The sequence below is a fragment of the Mirounga angustirostris genome, unplaced genomic scaffold (genome assembly GCF_029215605.1).
Source record: "Mirounga angustirostris isolate CCGP_5_RB_7025 unplaced genomic scaffold, mMirAng1.0.hap1 SCAF_5, whole genome shotgun sequence".
Lineage (NCBI taxonomy): Eukaryota > Metazoa > Chordata > Mammalia > Carnivora > Phocidae > Mirounga > Mirounga angustirostris.
In genome coordinates, this window is record NW_026991713.1 from 124,674,488 (window position 1) to 124,691,433 (window position 16,946).

General features: G+C 38.8%; 1 protein-coding gene across 1 annotated transcript; it reads right to left on the reverse strand.

Annotated features, from left to right (window-relative positions):
- Positions 1-12,291: 12,291 nt before the first annotated feature.
- LOC123841910 (thymosin beta-4-like) lies at positions 12,292-12,426 on the reverse strand. Its single transcript, XM_045871372.2, has one exon. It carries the CDS (start codon positions 12,424-12,426, stop codon positions 12,292-12,294), a length of 135 nt encoding a protein of 44 aa, XP_045727328.1.
- Positions 12,427-16,946: the final 4,520 nt, after the last annotated feature.

Genomic DNA, 16,946 nt, shown 5'->3' on the forward strand with positions numbered 1-16,946 from the left:
TATAAAATGTAGATTTATTGGAACACAGTGTCTATGCCCATTTGTTTCCATATTGTCCAAGGTGGCTTTCACACTACTACCAGCTTTTACTGCTACTCTAAGGAAGGAAATGAATAGTTGTAATAGAGACCAAATGACCCACACAGGCTGAAATATTTAGCATGTGGTCCTTTACAGTAAATGTTTGCCAATCTCTACTCTGTCACATCCTTCTTCATTATCAGTGAAGCAGAAATTATAACTCTTTGGGCTGTATCTTCTGGTATTTAACTCTACATTTGCAAATGCCATGTGTATCACTATCTCTTATCCTATATTAAAAGATAGACACACATGCAAGTTCCCCAAACCAACACACAAACACTTCCATTTTGCTTAAACCAGGATTTGGTGTTTTCGGTTTTTTTTTTTTTTAACTTCCTATGACTATGCTGTTATTGTTAACAGTTGACACATTTCTTCTCTTCCCTGCGTGATCTTTTGATCTTCCTAAAGTTAGAATCACTTCAATGTGTGTAAATACAAAACAATACTAATATAAACTGCAAATTGTATAGCACTGAGCGCTTTCAGAGGAATTCATCCATATGCCCCTAATATAAGTGCATAAAAGTATATGGATCTTATGTGTGCAGCTTGATAAAATTTTGCAAAGCGTCACCACTCCCCAAATCACAATATAGAACATTAGCACCCCCAGAGTGCCTCTGTGTTTTCTCCCAGTCATTATAGCCCCTAAGTAACCACTGTTATAATTTCCATCCTTATAGATGTGTGTTCCCTGTTTTTGAACTTGATATAAATGGAATCCTGCAGCTATTACTCTTTTGTGTCTCATTTCTTTCATGCATGTCTGTGAGATATATTCATGTGGTTGCATACAGGTAGTTAAAATACTTATCATGATTTGTTTTATAAGAAATTGCCAAATCATCTTCCAAAGTGTCTGTACCTGTTGGCTTTCCCACCAGTGGTGAGTAAGAGCTCCTTATTCACCGTAAGCATATGAAAAGATGCTCCACATCCCCTCCAGCAGTTGTATTGTCGGTGTTCTGGATTTTGGCCATTCTAACAGGTGTGTAGTGGTATCTTGTTTTAATTTGTTTTAATTCGTTTTAACATATGATGTAGAGCATCTTTTCATAAGTTTACTTGCTATCTGTATATCTTCTTTGGTGAGGTATGTGTTCAGGTCTTCAGCACATTTTTTTTCTTCGGGTTCTTTATATTTTTGGGATAATAGTCCTTTAATCAGGTGTGTCTTCTGCAGATATTTTCTCTCAGTCTGTGCCTTATTTTCTCTTTTAACAGTGTCTTTTGCAGAGCACAAGTGTTTAAGTCCAGATTACTTCTTTCACGGATTGTGTTTTTGGTGTTACATCTAAAAATTCATCTCATATCCAAGGTCATCTAGATTTTTCTCCTGTTTTCCTCCTTTTTTAGGAGTTTTATAGTTTTGCATTTTATGTTTAGGCCTATGAGCCATGTCAAATTAATTCTTGTGACAGATGTAAGGTCTGTGTTTTTTTTTTTTTCTTTTGTGTATGGCTGTCCCAAGTCATTCATCACCATTTGTTGAAAAGACTTCTTTTTCTCCATTGTATTGTCTTTGCTCCTTTGTCAAAATCTTCTGGCTCTTTTGAAAATTTCCTTTTTCTTTTCTTTTCTTCTCTTTTCTTTCCCTCCCTTCCTCCCTTCCTTCCTTCCCTCCTGAGTAGAGGGTACAATTTTGACCTGATGTGTCTACACTTTTCTCTTTCACTTGTTTTGATTTTGTAGCCCTCCTTGATTATGTAACATGATAGCTTTCATGGTTTTGAGAAAATGTTGTCCTCAGTATTCTTTCCACAATTTCTTATGTTCCATTCCTTACTTCTCTCTTTCTAGGATTCTGTTAATGCACATGTTAAATCATTATATTTATCTTATATGTGACTTATGCTTCTTTTTTTTTTTTTTTTTTTTTTACATTTCCTTCCTTCCTTCTTTGGAAGGAATTTGAATTCTTTTCACTGATCTATCTTCCAGTTCACTAACCCTTCCTTCTGTATCTAATATGCTATTAAATCCAATCACTAGATAAGATTCTTCATTTCAACCCTGTTTTTCAGGTCTAGGATTTCCACATGATTCCTTTTTATATATTTCACATCCCTTTTGAAAATGTCCATCTTTTCTTATACGTTCTTGAATGTTTTAATCATAGTTGTATTTTAAAGTATATTTCCCATCACCTATGGGTCTGTTCCCTGTCTATTTTTTTCATATTACATCTGTCTTCTAGGATAACTAGTAATTTTTTATTGAAAGCTATTAGGAGATTCATCCAAGTGGGATCCATCCTGGAATAATAGTCATTCTCATTCTAGACTTAATAGTCACAGATTTATATGAGAATAATAAAGCAGGTATATACACCCACAGTATTTGCTGTAATGATTTTTTTTCCCCAAGTGGCCACCTTGTAGTAGACATTTAACAAAATGTAGACATAATTATACTCAATTTGTTGTCCATGGGTATTTACATTACTCAAAAACTCACCCAGTTTTTGGCCAGCAGAGGCTGCTCTAAGAAAAGATTCCCCCTCATTCATTCATTCATTTATTTATTTACTTATTTATTTATTTATTATTTATTTTTTAAAGATTTTATTTATTTATTTGACAGAGAGAGACACAGTGAGAGAGGGAACACAAGCAGGGGGAGCGGGAGAGGGAGAAGCAGGCTTCCCGCTGAGCAGGGGGCCCGATGCGGGACTGGATCCCAGGACCCTGGGACCATGACCTGAGCCGAAGGCAGATGCTTAATGACTGAGCCACCCAGGCGCCCCCCCTCTTTTATTGCTGCTCCAGTGTTATGATTTTGTTCAGTGTGGTGACATATAAACTAAATCAGCATAGAAGTCTGCCTTCCCATAACCTACCAGAATTCTCTGTCCAGGTCAACAGTGTACCCATTTATTTCTGTCCCTGTTCATTTCTTTCTTTCCTTCTGTCATTTTCATGTGCATGTACGCATGTTGTATCGATCGGGGTCTAATCAGTAGACAGAAACCACATGAATTATTTTAAGAGATAATTTAATATATATTATTGTTAACTAGGTGCTGGAGGATGCAATAAGCAAATATTGACCACTTAGGTATCACTGAGTAGAAGCTGTAGGATCTGGCTCGGGGAGAAAAAGGGATGCAATTAGAATTACTGTAAACAGAGAGCTTAGAGGGGAGCCCCCATGGAGCTGACACTAAGACCTCTGAGAAGCCAGTGTCACGTGGCCAGTGCTGATGGCTCTGAGAGAGGGCAGTGCTGCTGGTTATGGGAATGCTGTCCACGTGCATACTGCAAACAGTGGCTGTGACTGGGGCACAATGCTGATCCAGGATAAAGAACTTGTATTGCTGGAATGATGATGAAAAGAATTGGAAACGAAACAGGAAATAGGAGGCAAAAGAAGAAGGAGAAATTCCCTTGTCCCTAATCTAGCCTTCCTTTGTTCCTCTGGCAATCCCCAAGAAATGGTCACCTGGGAAAGAGACAATAGCATCATATTTTGCCCACTCTGGGATGTATATTTATTTCACATTTAAACATATCTGGAATGGACATAAATCTTAAAATAGGTGGCATGTCGGGTGCCTGGGTAGCTCAGTCGTTAAGCGTCTGCCTTCGGCTCAGGTCATGATCCCAGGATCCTGGGATCGAGTCCCGCATCGGGCTCCCTGCTCTGTGGGAAGCCTGCTTCTCCCTCTCCCACTCCCCCTGCTTGTGTTCCTTCTCTCGCTATTTCTCTCTCTGTCAAATAAATAAATAAAATCTTTAAAAAATAAAAAAATAAAAAAATAGGTGGCATGTCATTGTTCAAGTGGTAATGTTTTTCTTTCTTAATGTCATATAAAATCATGATGTTCCTCATAATCAATGATTTCTTCCATTTCGTGAAAGATGGTATTTTTAAAAGCGTAAAATGATTTCTATCATCACAGCTTCCAACCCTAGTAATGATTGTTTTCTCTTTTAATTTCTCACATACCATCTGTTAAATAGTTCTACGGTTTTGCAAGAGTCCACTATTAATCTTTCTGATGTATAGTTTCTGCATTATTTCCCCATGTTTTAAATCATTTTCCCAGGATTATGGTTAACATTCTTATTTTCAGTCAAATCCTCTCTCAAAAGACATTATGACATCTTCTGCATTTTAGATATCAAGTGGTGATTCTGCAATCACATTTGTAGGCCCTTTCTTGTCTTGGGTTTGAGTCATATGGCCATGAAAAGTACCCTACTCTTCTCTCCTACTTTAGTTTCAAGTTCCCTGTTAGTAGTATTGGTTACTCTTCATAGCTTGAATGTTTTGCTTCAAGATTTACGGCAACTTTTCATTATCCGTCAATAGCACCAACACTGACACCATGATGAATAAATCCATGGTTTCCTGGATCTTTCCAGGGAAAGATGAAACATAGTCTAGAAACTTATTTCTACTTTATAGAGTACCACAAAAGTACTTTGTGTAAATTTTGTTGTATCTTTTTCTGATCATAATGTTTTATATGGCTCTCAAGTTAGACCTCTTCACTTCATTTTGAGTTTGGTTTGCAAATGTTTTAAATTTTCAGGAGAAATATAAACATGTAGTTGGAGGAAAGGTCACACTTTTCCTTTCTCTTTGTATTTGATGTGACATACCAATATACAGAAAGAGAAGAAATACCAACTTATAACACTACTGGAGAAAAATAATTTTGCCAACCAAAATGAGGGGCTCTATCTTATTTATTAGATAATGTATTTAGTTGGCTATTTCTGTTAACTGCCCCCAAACTCAAGATGTTTGTCTGAAAATCTCAATGAGAAGAGTGTATTCTGTATAATTCTATTTTCTAGGTTATTGCTGGTGACTCTAACCAAAGTTATGCTGCTATGTAATATAGATGACCATTTTCTCAGAAGGTTTTGTCACTTTTCATCTGGTCTTTTATAGTAATTTCTTCATTCCCCACCACCTCTACCTGAATTCTATGTCACCTATTTTAGGATTATTTTTTACAGAAGGACCCCACTTGAGGATACTGCTGTCTAGATTAGTTCATTCTCACCTCCCCCAACAAAGACCCCTCCAAATTCAATGGCACATAATTATCATTTATGTAATTCTTATGGACATAGGGGTCAGGGGGGTCTGGTTGACCCAAACTGGATCAAGTAGCTGGCCTTGGCTCCAAGATACAGGTTGAGCCCAGGTCTTCTCCACATGTCTCTTACCTTCTTTGGGCCAACATGTTCTTCTCATGGCAGTGGTTGAAATAGGAGAAGCTAAGCTCTTCTCCACAAACATGTTTCAAACCTATACCTAAATCATGGCTGCTAATATTTCATTGCCAAAGCAAACTCAATGGTCAGGGAAGCACATTCTACCCACAGTAGGAAGAGGTTGGGATGTATATTTGCTCAACAATAATTTAAACTATTCTAGTGGTTAATCATAGAGTAAACATAAAAATCTCAGATAAAGTTCCATGTTAATTGATCTTTTAGTGTTTCTGTAATTATGCAAAAGTTAGTCACCTCTCTTTCCACAGTTCAAGGACATGCTTTGGCCATGGTAATTCAAGCAAGAGTCTTTATTTGTGGCATATTTGTCCATGACTTAGAAAGTGGCACAAACAGAATAGTCTTGAAACTACACAGATAATGTTATGAACTGAATTGTGTTCCCTCAAAATTCATATGTTAAAGCCCTAACCCCAAATGTGACTGTATTTGGAGACAGAACTTGAAGGAGGCAATTAAGGTTAAGTGAAATCACAAGGGCAGGGTCCTAGGCTAATGGAACTTTGCGTCCTTATAAGAAGAGGAAGAAGGACCAGAGGACTCTGTCTCTTCAGAAACACAGAGGAAAGTCCATGTAAGGACATAGTAAAAAGGTGGCAGGGGGAGAAGGAGAAGCAGATGCCCTGCTGAGCAGGGAGCCCAACTCAGGGCTCAATCCCAGGACCTTGGGATCATGGCCTGAGCTGAAGGCTGATGCTTAACCAACTGAGCCACCCAGGTGTCCCAAAGCCTGGTGGAGAATTTAAAGAAGAATTAGAAAGATGGTTGGAAATCAGTCTTCTAGACAAAAATAAAAACAAAAAAATTAGTAGATTAAAGAGGAGATGATACTGTAGCCGGAGCATAGGAGTACAAGAGCACCTTGCCCCGGGGTCCCAAACAGACCAGGCTTGGCCACTCACTGCTGACAAAATCCAAATGCAAAGAGATGAGTTGGGGGTGAAACAAAAGAGGAATTTATTTCAGGGAGGCCAACACCAGGAAATCAGAGGTCTAACATCTCAAAGAATGTCTCCAAAGTGCTAAAAATACTTCCAGGTTTATATAAGGAAAATGTGGCACAAAGGTCAATGGGTACCTGCAGGGGTGCAGTGAAGGTCAGGTGGATCACTGTCATGGGGTCTGTCACGTGGGCTCTTGCTAGCTCAGGGCAGTGCCTGTTGCTTGAGGGGTGAGTTTTGGTTCCCATCGCTGATGCTTTGCCTGCCGGGTTTTTTGCCTGAGTTGAGAGAGAAGCTGGAAAGAAGAACTCAATCAGAAAGTACAGACTGAGGTCACTATGGAGGTAGTTGGAGTCCTCTCTCAGCAAATCAAGGACTTTAAGATAGATTATTTATAATTATGACCTACAATTAGTCCCCATCTCTATGGAGATTAGAATTGTAAGAAGCTCACCTAAGGCTCAACATGAGTGATATTAATTTGAAAAGAATAAGTAGAAAAGACACAGCTCTGATGACCTGTTGAAGTCGAATGTAGCCCCGATAAAGGAAGCACAATGAGTATTCAACTAGTAAAAGTGAAAGCTACTAAAATGGAAAATGTTAAATATGTCTTCCCATAAAATATATTTATAGTGTTTATATGGTTGTAGACACACATGAATGCATGTAACATAAATATGCATCTCCTTTCTGACCTTTGGAAATAGCTTTTTCTTGACAGAGAATGCATGCTCAGAGAGAAACCCAGGAGATTTTCCCCAAATCTGAGCTGTGGCTATCATTTGTTAAAATCAGGTGCCTTTGTTTTGATGGCCTTATAAAGAACAGACTTAAAAATGTAAAGAAGGTTTAAAAAAAAAATAATGAGAACAGAGCACAATGCACAGCCAGACGCAACAGTTAATAGACCAGTTAGTAAAACCCTCTGTCAGACAGGTTAGCATCTTTGCACCAATAATCATATATTTGTTTTTCTTTTTATGTACAGGTGTTTCAGGCCTCTGTGCTCCCAATTAATTCTGTGAGTCCTGACTATCTCTCTGATATGTGCTCTCCAGCTGATCCCTCTTTGCTATTATTGTACATCACTTAAACCAGAGACATTTACTTTGAGATTGAAGGGGGTGGGGAAAGAAAGAATTTTGCTTGGTAAAATCTTCTAGAAGGTGTAAACTTCCCATCCTCAAGTTCTCAGTATACCAAAATACTTCACCACCTTCACTTCCCACAAGGTGCCTGGAACTGTGGTTATATAAGAGCTAGTAACTTTGAACTCTCCCTTCAGGGCCCATAAGAGAAGAAATCATTTTGATTCTCCTGAGTGTCATTTGGAAATGCTCCCAAACTGCTTTCCACATTTTGATAAATAATGTCAACCAATTCCCCAATCCAAATAAAGCATAATACTGAGACTTGTAGTTGTCCAAATATTGAAACATCAGGAGGTCATTATGCTCCAAGGATCTAATCTACAAATACATCTCTGGGGCTGGTTTTCTTAGGAAAAGAGAATAATCCATACAGCCCAGGACTGTGTATGCTATGCATTTTGCAACCCCCACCCCAGATGTTGTATCTGGCAGGTCTAGGGGGCTTTCCTAGGACCATGACTGGACTGTCGGTGTGCTTTCCCAGGGTGGGAGAGAATGGGAAGAGGGTGGTGGTGATGAATAGTAGAAGGAGGACCAATTTACATGAAAACACAGCAACAATCTTTCTCTTTCCGTATGTGCATAAATTAGAAACTAGCTGAGTGGTACTTCATCCCACGAGATCTATTCTCTGAAGCATGTGTCTACCTCCCATTAGCCTTGTATGAATAAGGCTTTTGTAATAATAATGAAGCTCAAAGAGGGAGACCTTTGCTACCTAATCCATAGGGGTATATTCTTCTCTTGATAAACCTATAATTCCTATCACAGCTAATGGGAGTTCTAAACTGACATCAAAAAAGCTGTCTGTCCCATTGAAAAAGGTAAAGGTCTCTCCTTGCAAGCCTCATTATCATTCAAACCAATCTTTTCTCTCCTGCTTCTCTCTCAAAGGATGTGCCTCTCCCTCGAGGTACTTGTAAGAAGGGAGAGCCTTGGAAATTACCCATCTGGTAAATAGAACAGATTTCAATGCAGTTTATGATTCTTAGTCTGTTTCTCTTGGATACAAATGAAAAGGTTTGAAACTCAGAAAAGACATTATTCTTTCAACAAAATGGGTTCACGTTTACTCACAGAGCATATGTTCTGCAAATGTGATATAGTGAAGGTTATTCTGAAATCATAAAAGTTTATGAATTCTTTAGTTCTAATGAATGAAATCAGACAAGCTATTCAGATCTCTCTCTGCATAGTGTAGCCCTTTTCTTTTTTTTCCTACATAGAATTTTTAAAGCTATTAAGAGAATGGAAGTAGGGAGTAGGAAACGAAACTGGTATGAAAAACATTCTTTTTTAAAACAATGTTTTTTCAGCATTTTCATTTTTTGGCTGTAGCATTTATTCTTATGCTTTATGGAATGATAGCTTACACTGTTGAATGGGCCATTTGATCTCTCCTTTGAGAGGATGTCCTGCTCATAAACACGAGCTATGTATGCTATGCATTTTGCAACCCCCACCCCAGATTTTGCACCCCCTTCACACAGTGTTCAGTAAACCGAATGGACTGTGGTGGTTTGTATTGTATCAACAAGGCTCAGCAGACTCTTCATCATATGTTTCCTTGTTTGTGGTACAAAAGAGAAAGTCACATTAAATTTGGAAGGTGGCAGGAAAGTAGCATTCCCCTCATTCTGTAAGTTCGCATGCTGGAAGGCAGTCTGAGAGCCTGACAGAGCTGTGGGCAATTCCAGTTTGTCCTCCCTCTCCCTCTGAACATGTGGTGACCCTCACATACTTCAGCAGATGCAGAGGCAACAGCCTTCCTCTGAATGTGGAAGTGGACCTCTTCACAAGCCTCCCTCATGGCCCCACCCCAGAATCCGGACCTGCTTGGCTTCCTAGATTCCTTAGCAAAAGGAATCTAGGTAAAGCCTCTTTACACCAATGCCTCAGAGCAGATGCACAGTGACCCTCCTATTTGCCCATCTTCTCCACATTTGTGTCCAGCCTTATTCTTAGAATAAATCTCTTCTGCTACGATAATAGGAGCTTGGCTTCCCTGATTGAATCTTGACACATAGGCTTGTATATATTAGTATAAAATGTGAGACTTCTAGCATTCCTTTGGAAAATAAAATTTCTGAAGCATCATAAGGTTTTAGGTACAGCAAAAACCTGGTTGACTCTGGAAATAACGCTACTTCATTCATTTGACATTGACATAATTGAACCAAAGGGTAACTTTGTGAAAGAAGGGCATACCATGTAAATTTGCAGTAAAACAAGATCTTGGAATAGTTTCCGAACTGAGAGGAAAAATTACTTTCTCCCCTTACGCTGTTCATAATATATAGAAAAATCCTTAGTATTAAAAAAAGGATAATTTCACCTTAAAGTTACTTATTTAGATAACTTAAAACAAATACTTAAGAATGATACAATGTCACTTAAATACGTTTCCTAATTCTGTTAGTCTCTTCCATATTTGAATTAACAAATATATCGCATATTCTATTTTGTAAAAGGGAAAATAAGAAAAAAGCATTCTGGCCATCGTGTAAATTACTATCCTGCCAAGGCTATGTTATGCTTTTTGTAACTCAAATTATGCATTTATAATATTGGGATATATTCTTTGTTCTATAATAAGAGCAAAATGTTTTGAGAAAAATACAAGTTGTAGTGTGGAACAGAAATTAAAGTTATCTAAGTTCTAAATAGTTCTAATAGTTATTTTTAGGCCTCATTTAGATAGCATTGGTGATGTTTTACATGTTTAAGAAGTATTATTCTATTCTCAAATAATTATTTGGCTCTAGTATAATAAATCCATTTGGTTCCATAGTCATAAATTTGTTCTAAATTCTTCAGTCTCAAATTTTGTGGCTTGAATTTGACAAATTTTATAGACTTAACCATAACTCTATTTTTATATCCTATAAGGCCCCAAGTTTCTACCCTAATATTAGCAGACTTCCATTGGCCTTGTTTCACCTGTAACACAATGAAGTGTGTTTCCACTTCACCTTAGGAATAAGGAAAACATTTATAGGAATACATTGGTGTTTTACCATGTGTCCCAAACCATCTGCAAGTCCTATAAAAGCCTTATGTTCACTACATGGTTCTTTTTATTTTTGAAGATCTAAACAAACTGTAAAGTAATATTTTCAGTCTGGAATTAAAGCAGATATATAGGGAATGCTACCTGAATCAACTACCCAGTGGGGTAGGTATAAATCTTCTTAAGGTTTATTCAAGAGCAGAAACATTTCTTACCCTTAGCTGTATGTGCTTAGGGTGCTACCAGAAAATAATAAAATATTGACTGAAAGGTAGCACTGAGGGTTCAAACCAGAGATGGGTGTCTAAATGGATTGTCAGGACAGAGAACTGAAGACAGCAGCAGCTAGGACCAGGGGTAGAAGCTAAGAGATAGGAAAGCCAAGAAGGTCTAAAGTAGGTGATATCTGATGCTAGTAGAAAAATAGGATGGAGGGGCACCTGCGTGGCTCAGTCGTTGGGCGTCTGCCTTCGGCTCAGGTCACGATCCCAGGGTCCTGGGATCGAGCCCCGCGTCGGGCTCCCTGCTCCGCGGGAAGCCTGCTTCTCCCTCTCCCGCTCCCCCAGCTTGTGTCCCCTCTCTCGCTGTGTCTCTATCAAATATATAAAATCTTAAAAAAAAAAAAAAAAAAGAAAAGAAAAAAATAGGATGGAAAAGCTGGAAGTCTCCCAGACAGGTTGCTGTGCCTGATGCTGAACTTTTATACCCTGTCAGTGACAGTGTTTGTGTGAGAGGAATGGACCCATTTAAAAGCATAACTAAAAGAAAGACAAGAGTAGCTTTGGATTATTCTTAAGTCCACTCTCTGTCATTGATCGAGGGGTCACTGATTTAGATACAACTTTGTCCAACAAAATTCTGCCCCACCCCCCCCAGGTTTTAAAACTTTTTATTTGCATATTAAAAACTTGTGCATTCCATGAGATCTTGCCATTTGCAACGACGTGGATGGAACTGGAGGGTATTATGTTGAGTGAAATAAGTCAAACAGAGAAAGACATGTATCATATGATCTCACTGATATGAGGAATTCTTAATTGCAGGAAACAAACTGAGGGTTGCTGCAGTGGGGGGTGGGGTGGGAGGGATGGGGTGACTGGGTGATAGACACTGGGGAGGGTATGTGCTCTGGTAAGCGCTGTGAATTGTGCAAGACTGTTGAATCTTAGATCTGTACCTCTGAAACAAATAATGCAATATATGTTAAGGAAAAAAAAAAAAAGAAGATGGCAGGAGGGGAAGAATGAAGCGGGGGAAATCGGAGGGGTAGACGAACCATGAGAGACAATGGACTCTGAAAAAGAAACTGAGGGTTCTAGAGGGGAGGGGGGTGGGAGGATGGGTTACCCTGGTGGTGGGTATTGAGGAGGGCACGTTCTGCATGTAGCACTGGGTGTTATGCACAAACAATGAATCATGGAACACTACATCTAAAACTAATGATGTAATTTATGGGGATTAACATAAGAATAAAAAAAAAACCTTGTGCATTCCAGTAATTAAAATCATTTGAGAAAAAAAAAAAGGCACTCTAACTGCACTGCATTTGACAGCCTGCAGAGCACCTGGGACTGGCTTGGTTTTTACCCTCGATTTCATGGTCATCCCACCCAGCTTCTTCCTTTACCAACATGCAAGTTCTTTTCTTTCCCTGCCAGCCGGACAGGCAGATGGGAGAGGCAGGCGTGGCCTTCCTGGTCGGTTCTCCATACTTTGATGTACAAAGGGATAACAGTCATTTAAACTTGATCCAACTCTTTGCATCTTACAAAGTTAAACAGCTAAAGGAAGTAAAGTGAGAAGGCAATGCTGATGGAATGGAGAGTGCATGTATCTGTGGCGCCTCCTTAGGATTCCTCTGCTTGCTTCTCCTGTTCCGTCGTCTCTCCTGAAGGCAGTGAATTTTTCTCTTGCGTTTCTGTCTTCTTTAATTTTGACTTACCGAATTTCTCAATCTCAGGCATACCAGGTTTGTCAGACATGGTTGCAGAGGAAGCCAAGCAAGGTGTGGGAACTGGGAAGGTCTGGTCTGTACAGTGGCCACCGTTGAGTGCCTCCAGCAAAGTTTTCATTATTTTTACTTATCCCCAATCTTCTGAAAGAAATATTGAGCACTAGTATTCCAATTTTGGGTGTGAAATCTACTAAGCATGACCTTGACCTAGCTGTCATGGTTTTTGACTTTGCCTTAAGAGTTTTCTGGCTCCCAGTTCAGGGTGTGAGATGGAGAATTCTCTGCCCTTGCTTTGGAATCAGACCTCACTGTGGCCACAGCAGATAAGGATTGACAGACCTCACAATAGCCTTGAATCTGTTTCCAGTCCCTCAGCCTGGTGATCCTGATATGCAAAGCTCTGGCTGGGGATTCTAGAAGGGCCACCAGAGTACTCTATAGCCCATGTAAAGTTGACTCTGTGATTCTGCTTAATAATGCAATTGAACTGTATTTTGGAAAATAGAATTACTTCTCAAAACAAACAGGGATAAGCACCCATCAGTGATCAACTGACATGCTTATCACAGAATGATGTGTGTTCCCCACGTGCCTGCAGAGTCTAATGTTGAGGGTGCGGTTATACAAAGGTGTTGATGCTCATCTGGCATCAATAATACAGAGGATGGGGAAGAAAAGGGAAACGAGGTGTCAGGATAATAAGAAAGAAGAACTCAAAGGGAGACTGAGCCCAACAAAGAAAATAGGAAAACCAGGAGGAAGTACATTCTCTCTGTTCAGAAAGTCAATATTTATACTAAAGTTCTAATCCCAGTTCAGTAATTTTCCAACTTTGACAACCAAAGTAGGTAATTGAGGCCCAAAGTAGGAAAACAGACGCCTGATTGTCATTAACCAGTTTTTGCCTGAATTATCTAGACCTTTACCTTACTTTTCCACTCAATCTTGTATGGTCTGTCCTGGGAGAGAAATAGCAAGAGAGAAAAAATCCACTATTCCCTGGGGACTTTGTGTCTAACTAGTGGAAAGACAATGGCAAAATGAGAGGGAAAACAAGAAGGAAATAGTGCAGCAAACGTGCCATGAAAACGCACACATACATCATTTAATTTCTTAGCAGAGAAAACCTTGGGAATTTACTTGTGGGTTTGTTTTTTGTTTTTTGTTTTTGTGGGTATTCTTTTAATGGGATACCAGTCAAGGATAAAAAATGATACTGAACTTCCCTAAAAAGTGCATACATAGATACACGAAAGTTGAACAAAGACTGTAAACACTGAAAAAATAATTTCTTGATGAGATTTGGGGGTAACTTCTTAGACTAACTGTGGCTATACATTAACACAGCAACAAGGGGAACCCAGAATGTCTCCGAGCTCAATGTGAGGGAAAGGTAAGGGAAAAAGATGAAATACCCAGTCTGTGATTAAGGACAGCTCTGTGTGCAGTAAAGTATTGTTTTTGTAAAGTTTTTACGGACATAAAGAAAATGTTTGCAAAACATCAAAGAAAGAAAGGAAATCTCATCATCCATGATCTAAATATCAAAAGTCTATGCATTTTCAACTTTGGCAAAATTGGAGGATCTCCTTACCCCAATAAGGACCCTACAAAGCTGCAAATATCATCTGAGAGTAAATAGATGGGGGAAGAAGAATTAAGGGACAGTAGGTCGATGGAGTTGGAAAACCTGTAATTATTTGCAACTTCTATTGATACACAGCAGCTATATTTGATATACACAGGCACACTTAACATAATAAAACAACAATAATCATGCTACATACGTACAAAATTGTCTGTTTATCCTTTGTTGAGATTTTCTTTGTGCATAACATTTTCACTGACTTTTTTTGAGCCTGTGAGAAGAATCAAATTATGCTTATTAAAAATATGTGTATTTCTGGAGGGATATGCATTCCTATAACCTTCATTATGATGCTTTAATTAACCAATATGCCTCATAATAAAGTATCTAGCTGTCACCAAAATCAACACTTTTCAGTTATTAATAGATTAAGGAAAGAATGTTAATTTCTTCAAGCTCCATTTCATTTGGTCTCATTACTTCAGGAGCCAGATGGTTACAGGGCTGGACCTGTCAACAGTTGCTGTGAGGAAGAATACATTCAGAAACACCAAACTGAAGTATGAATAACAGCGGAAAAATGAATTTTGAGATAGTTGTGCACAATGCAGAAGGGAGGGCAGAAAGTTATTCTGCTGAGAAATAGAGAAAATTATGAATCAGGCACATTTTAATTGATGGGGTTTCCCACACACACACCGAACACCCTCTCCTTTCCTACCCCAACCCCATTAAATTGTCTCCCCCCCCAATAATAGCCACCAGTTCCAGCTGTGCTATGGAGCAGCCTTCCATTTTTCAGGTGTCTGACGATTTCTCTTGTCCCTCATGCTGCTGGAATTTGACAGTTCTCCTACACTGTTGGTTGATTGATGATGTCAACTTGGAAGAGACAGTTCCACCAGCAGCCAATTTTTTCAAGATGTTTTCTTCTTTGATTTTAAAAATTCTTTCTGAGTGCCTCCAAAGGAAGCCACCCTGAAGGTCACCTCCAGCTCGGCTCCTCAGTCTGCTCTGTGGCTGACTTGTGTTGAAGGAGGTAAAATGAAGGAGGTAGTTGCTCAGTCTACGGCCCCAGTTGGGTGACCCAATTTCTAGGTTTCCCAACAACTTTCAGCCTCCATCGTGCTGTAATTCAGCTGAGTGATGGTCACTGTTCAAAATTAAGAGACAGGATGTTGGAGTCTGAGACCGCATTTTTGGTGAAATTTCTGTGCTTTTGAGCAAGTCATTTGCTCAGAGTATACCACAGCCTCTGTTATGGGCCAGAGAGGATCAATATTTCCTGCTTGTAAAATATTTTGTGATGTGCAAGTGTGAAGTGTCACACACCTTGCATATCTATGCCACAGTAACTCATGTGGTACTGTTTTGTATTTCTAGTCATTCTTAACCACAGATGTGTCCCAGCACCTGCCCCCTAGTGGACCTGAAGCAATTTGCAACCTGCTCTTTTTTTTTTTTCAAGGGGCAACTCAAGTTGCACAGATTTGCTGATTTCAGGTGATTAGTACTTATAAGCCTTGAAATTGAAAATTTTAGCCTTATAGAGCTTGAAGGAATCTTAGAGCTTTCTTGTCCAAAACTTGCACTTTACACAAGCAAACTGAGAAACGACAAAGACTTGAAACACCTGTGTAAGGTCCTAAATGACATTTAACCAGCTTCAGATTGAAAAAGTAAAGAAGCAAAACGGAACTCAGAGCTGACCCCAGGCTATGAATCTTACTAAATTAAAACAGTTACATCTCTTTATAAATCCTGAAATTCACTTATCCATGCTTTTATTGATTATTTATTTGTTTGTTATTTATTTATTGAGAACCTGCTGTGTCCTAGGTGCTATTATAGGCATTTGGGGATACCTGATGACAAGCATATCATCCAGGGGTTATTTTCAACAATCTTTTCAACTTCTACAGAAAAATTAACTTTAGAAAATTAACTTGCCCTCAATCAATTGTTTCATTCTTAATGACAACTAAAGGGTGCTTAATTAAAAATAAAAGTATATTACTTTCAGGATACATTTTCTTCCATACAATGAAAAAAATTCTGTGATTCTTTTATCCAGGCTGGTGATCTGAACTTTAAAAGGGGTGAGAATCTAGTTGAACTGTCTAAAGGAAAGAAATTCTAGTAGATCTGAAGAGGAACATTTACTGTCCATGAGCTACTTAACGCTTCTCTCTGAAAGCACCAGGCTCTTCAATCAGCTCTGTCTTGAAAGTTTCTCTCCTCCTTCCCAAGTTGATTAGAACCAATCTTCTGAGAAAATACAAAGGTGTGAGCAGAGCTTGGTTCTAAATGAGCCGTAGGCAAACTTGATACAAAAATAACCTTCAGAAAAAGGAATCTGTCAACGGGACACATTATTTTTCTCCCAGAATTCAAAATGATCACAGGTACATTGAGTACCATGGAAAAGTAAGTTATAGGCTTCCAGGTAAAGATAATCTGCATAACTAAGTAGAACAACGCCAAAATGAAACTTGACACTTAATTCTAGGCATTAAAATTTACCATATAGTCAACAATTATGACACAAGAGAGTCCTCTTTCTATTCTTCCATCTGGGCTAACTGTATTTATCCTGAGAACTCTAGTAGCTCATCATTGGTGTAGACTGAGAATACCACTGGCAGTTAGACTTGTTTGGGTAAACAAGGCAAGCAGGCAGGTCAAGCCCTGGAAATGTTTATCTGGATAAGAATTGAGTAGCCTTTGGGGAGAGATCCCATCCTAATGGTGGAGCAAGACTTGCATATTAAGTTTGGTTCTATAAAGTGTCTCAGCCATTGGAGAGCAAGGTAAATCTTAATATAGTACATGGTTTGTCACTGGTATTTTCCCAAGCCAATTCATCCACCTCTGTGTCCTTGAGACCTGGAAAGGGGAGAATGAATAGAATAAACTGAATAAACTCTTTTCTCACCAGCTTGTTGAAGTCATTGGAAATC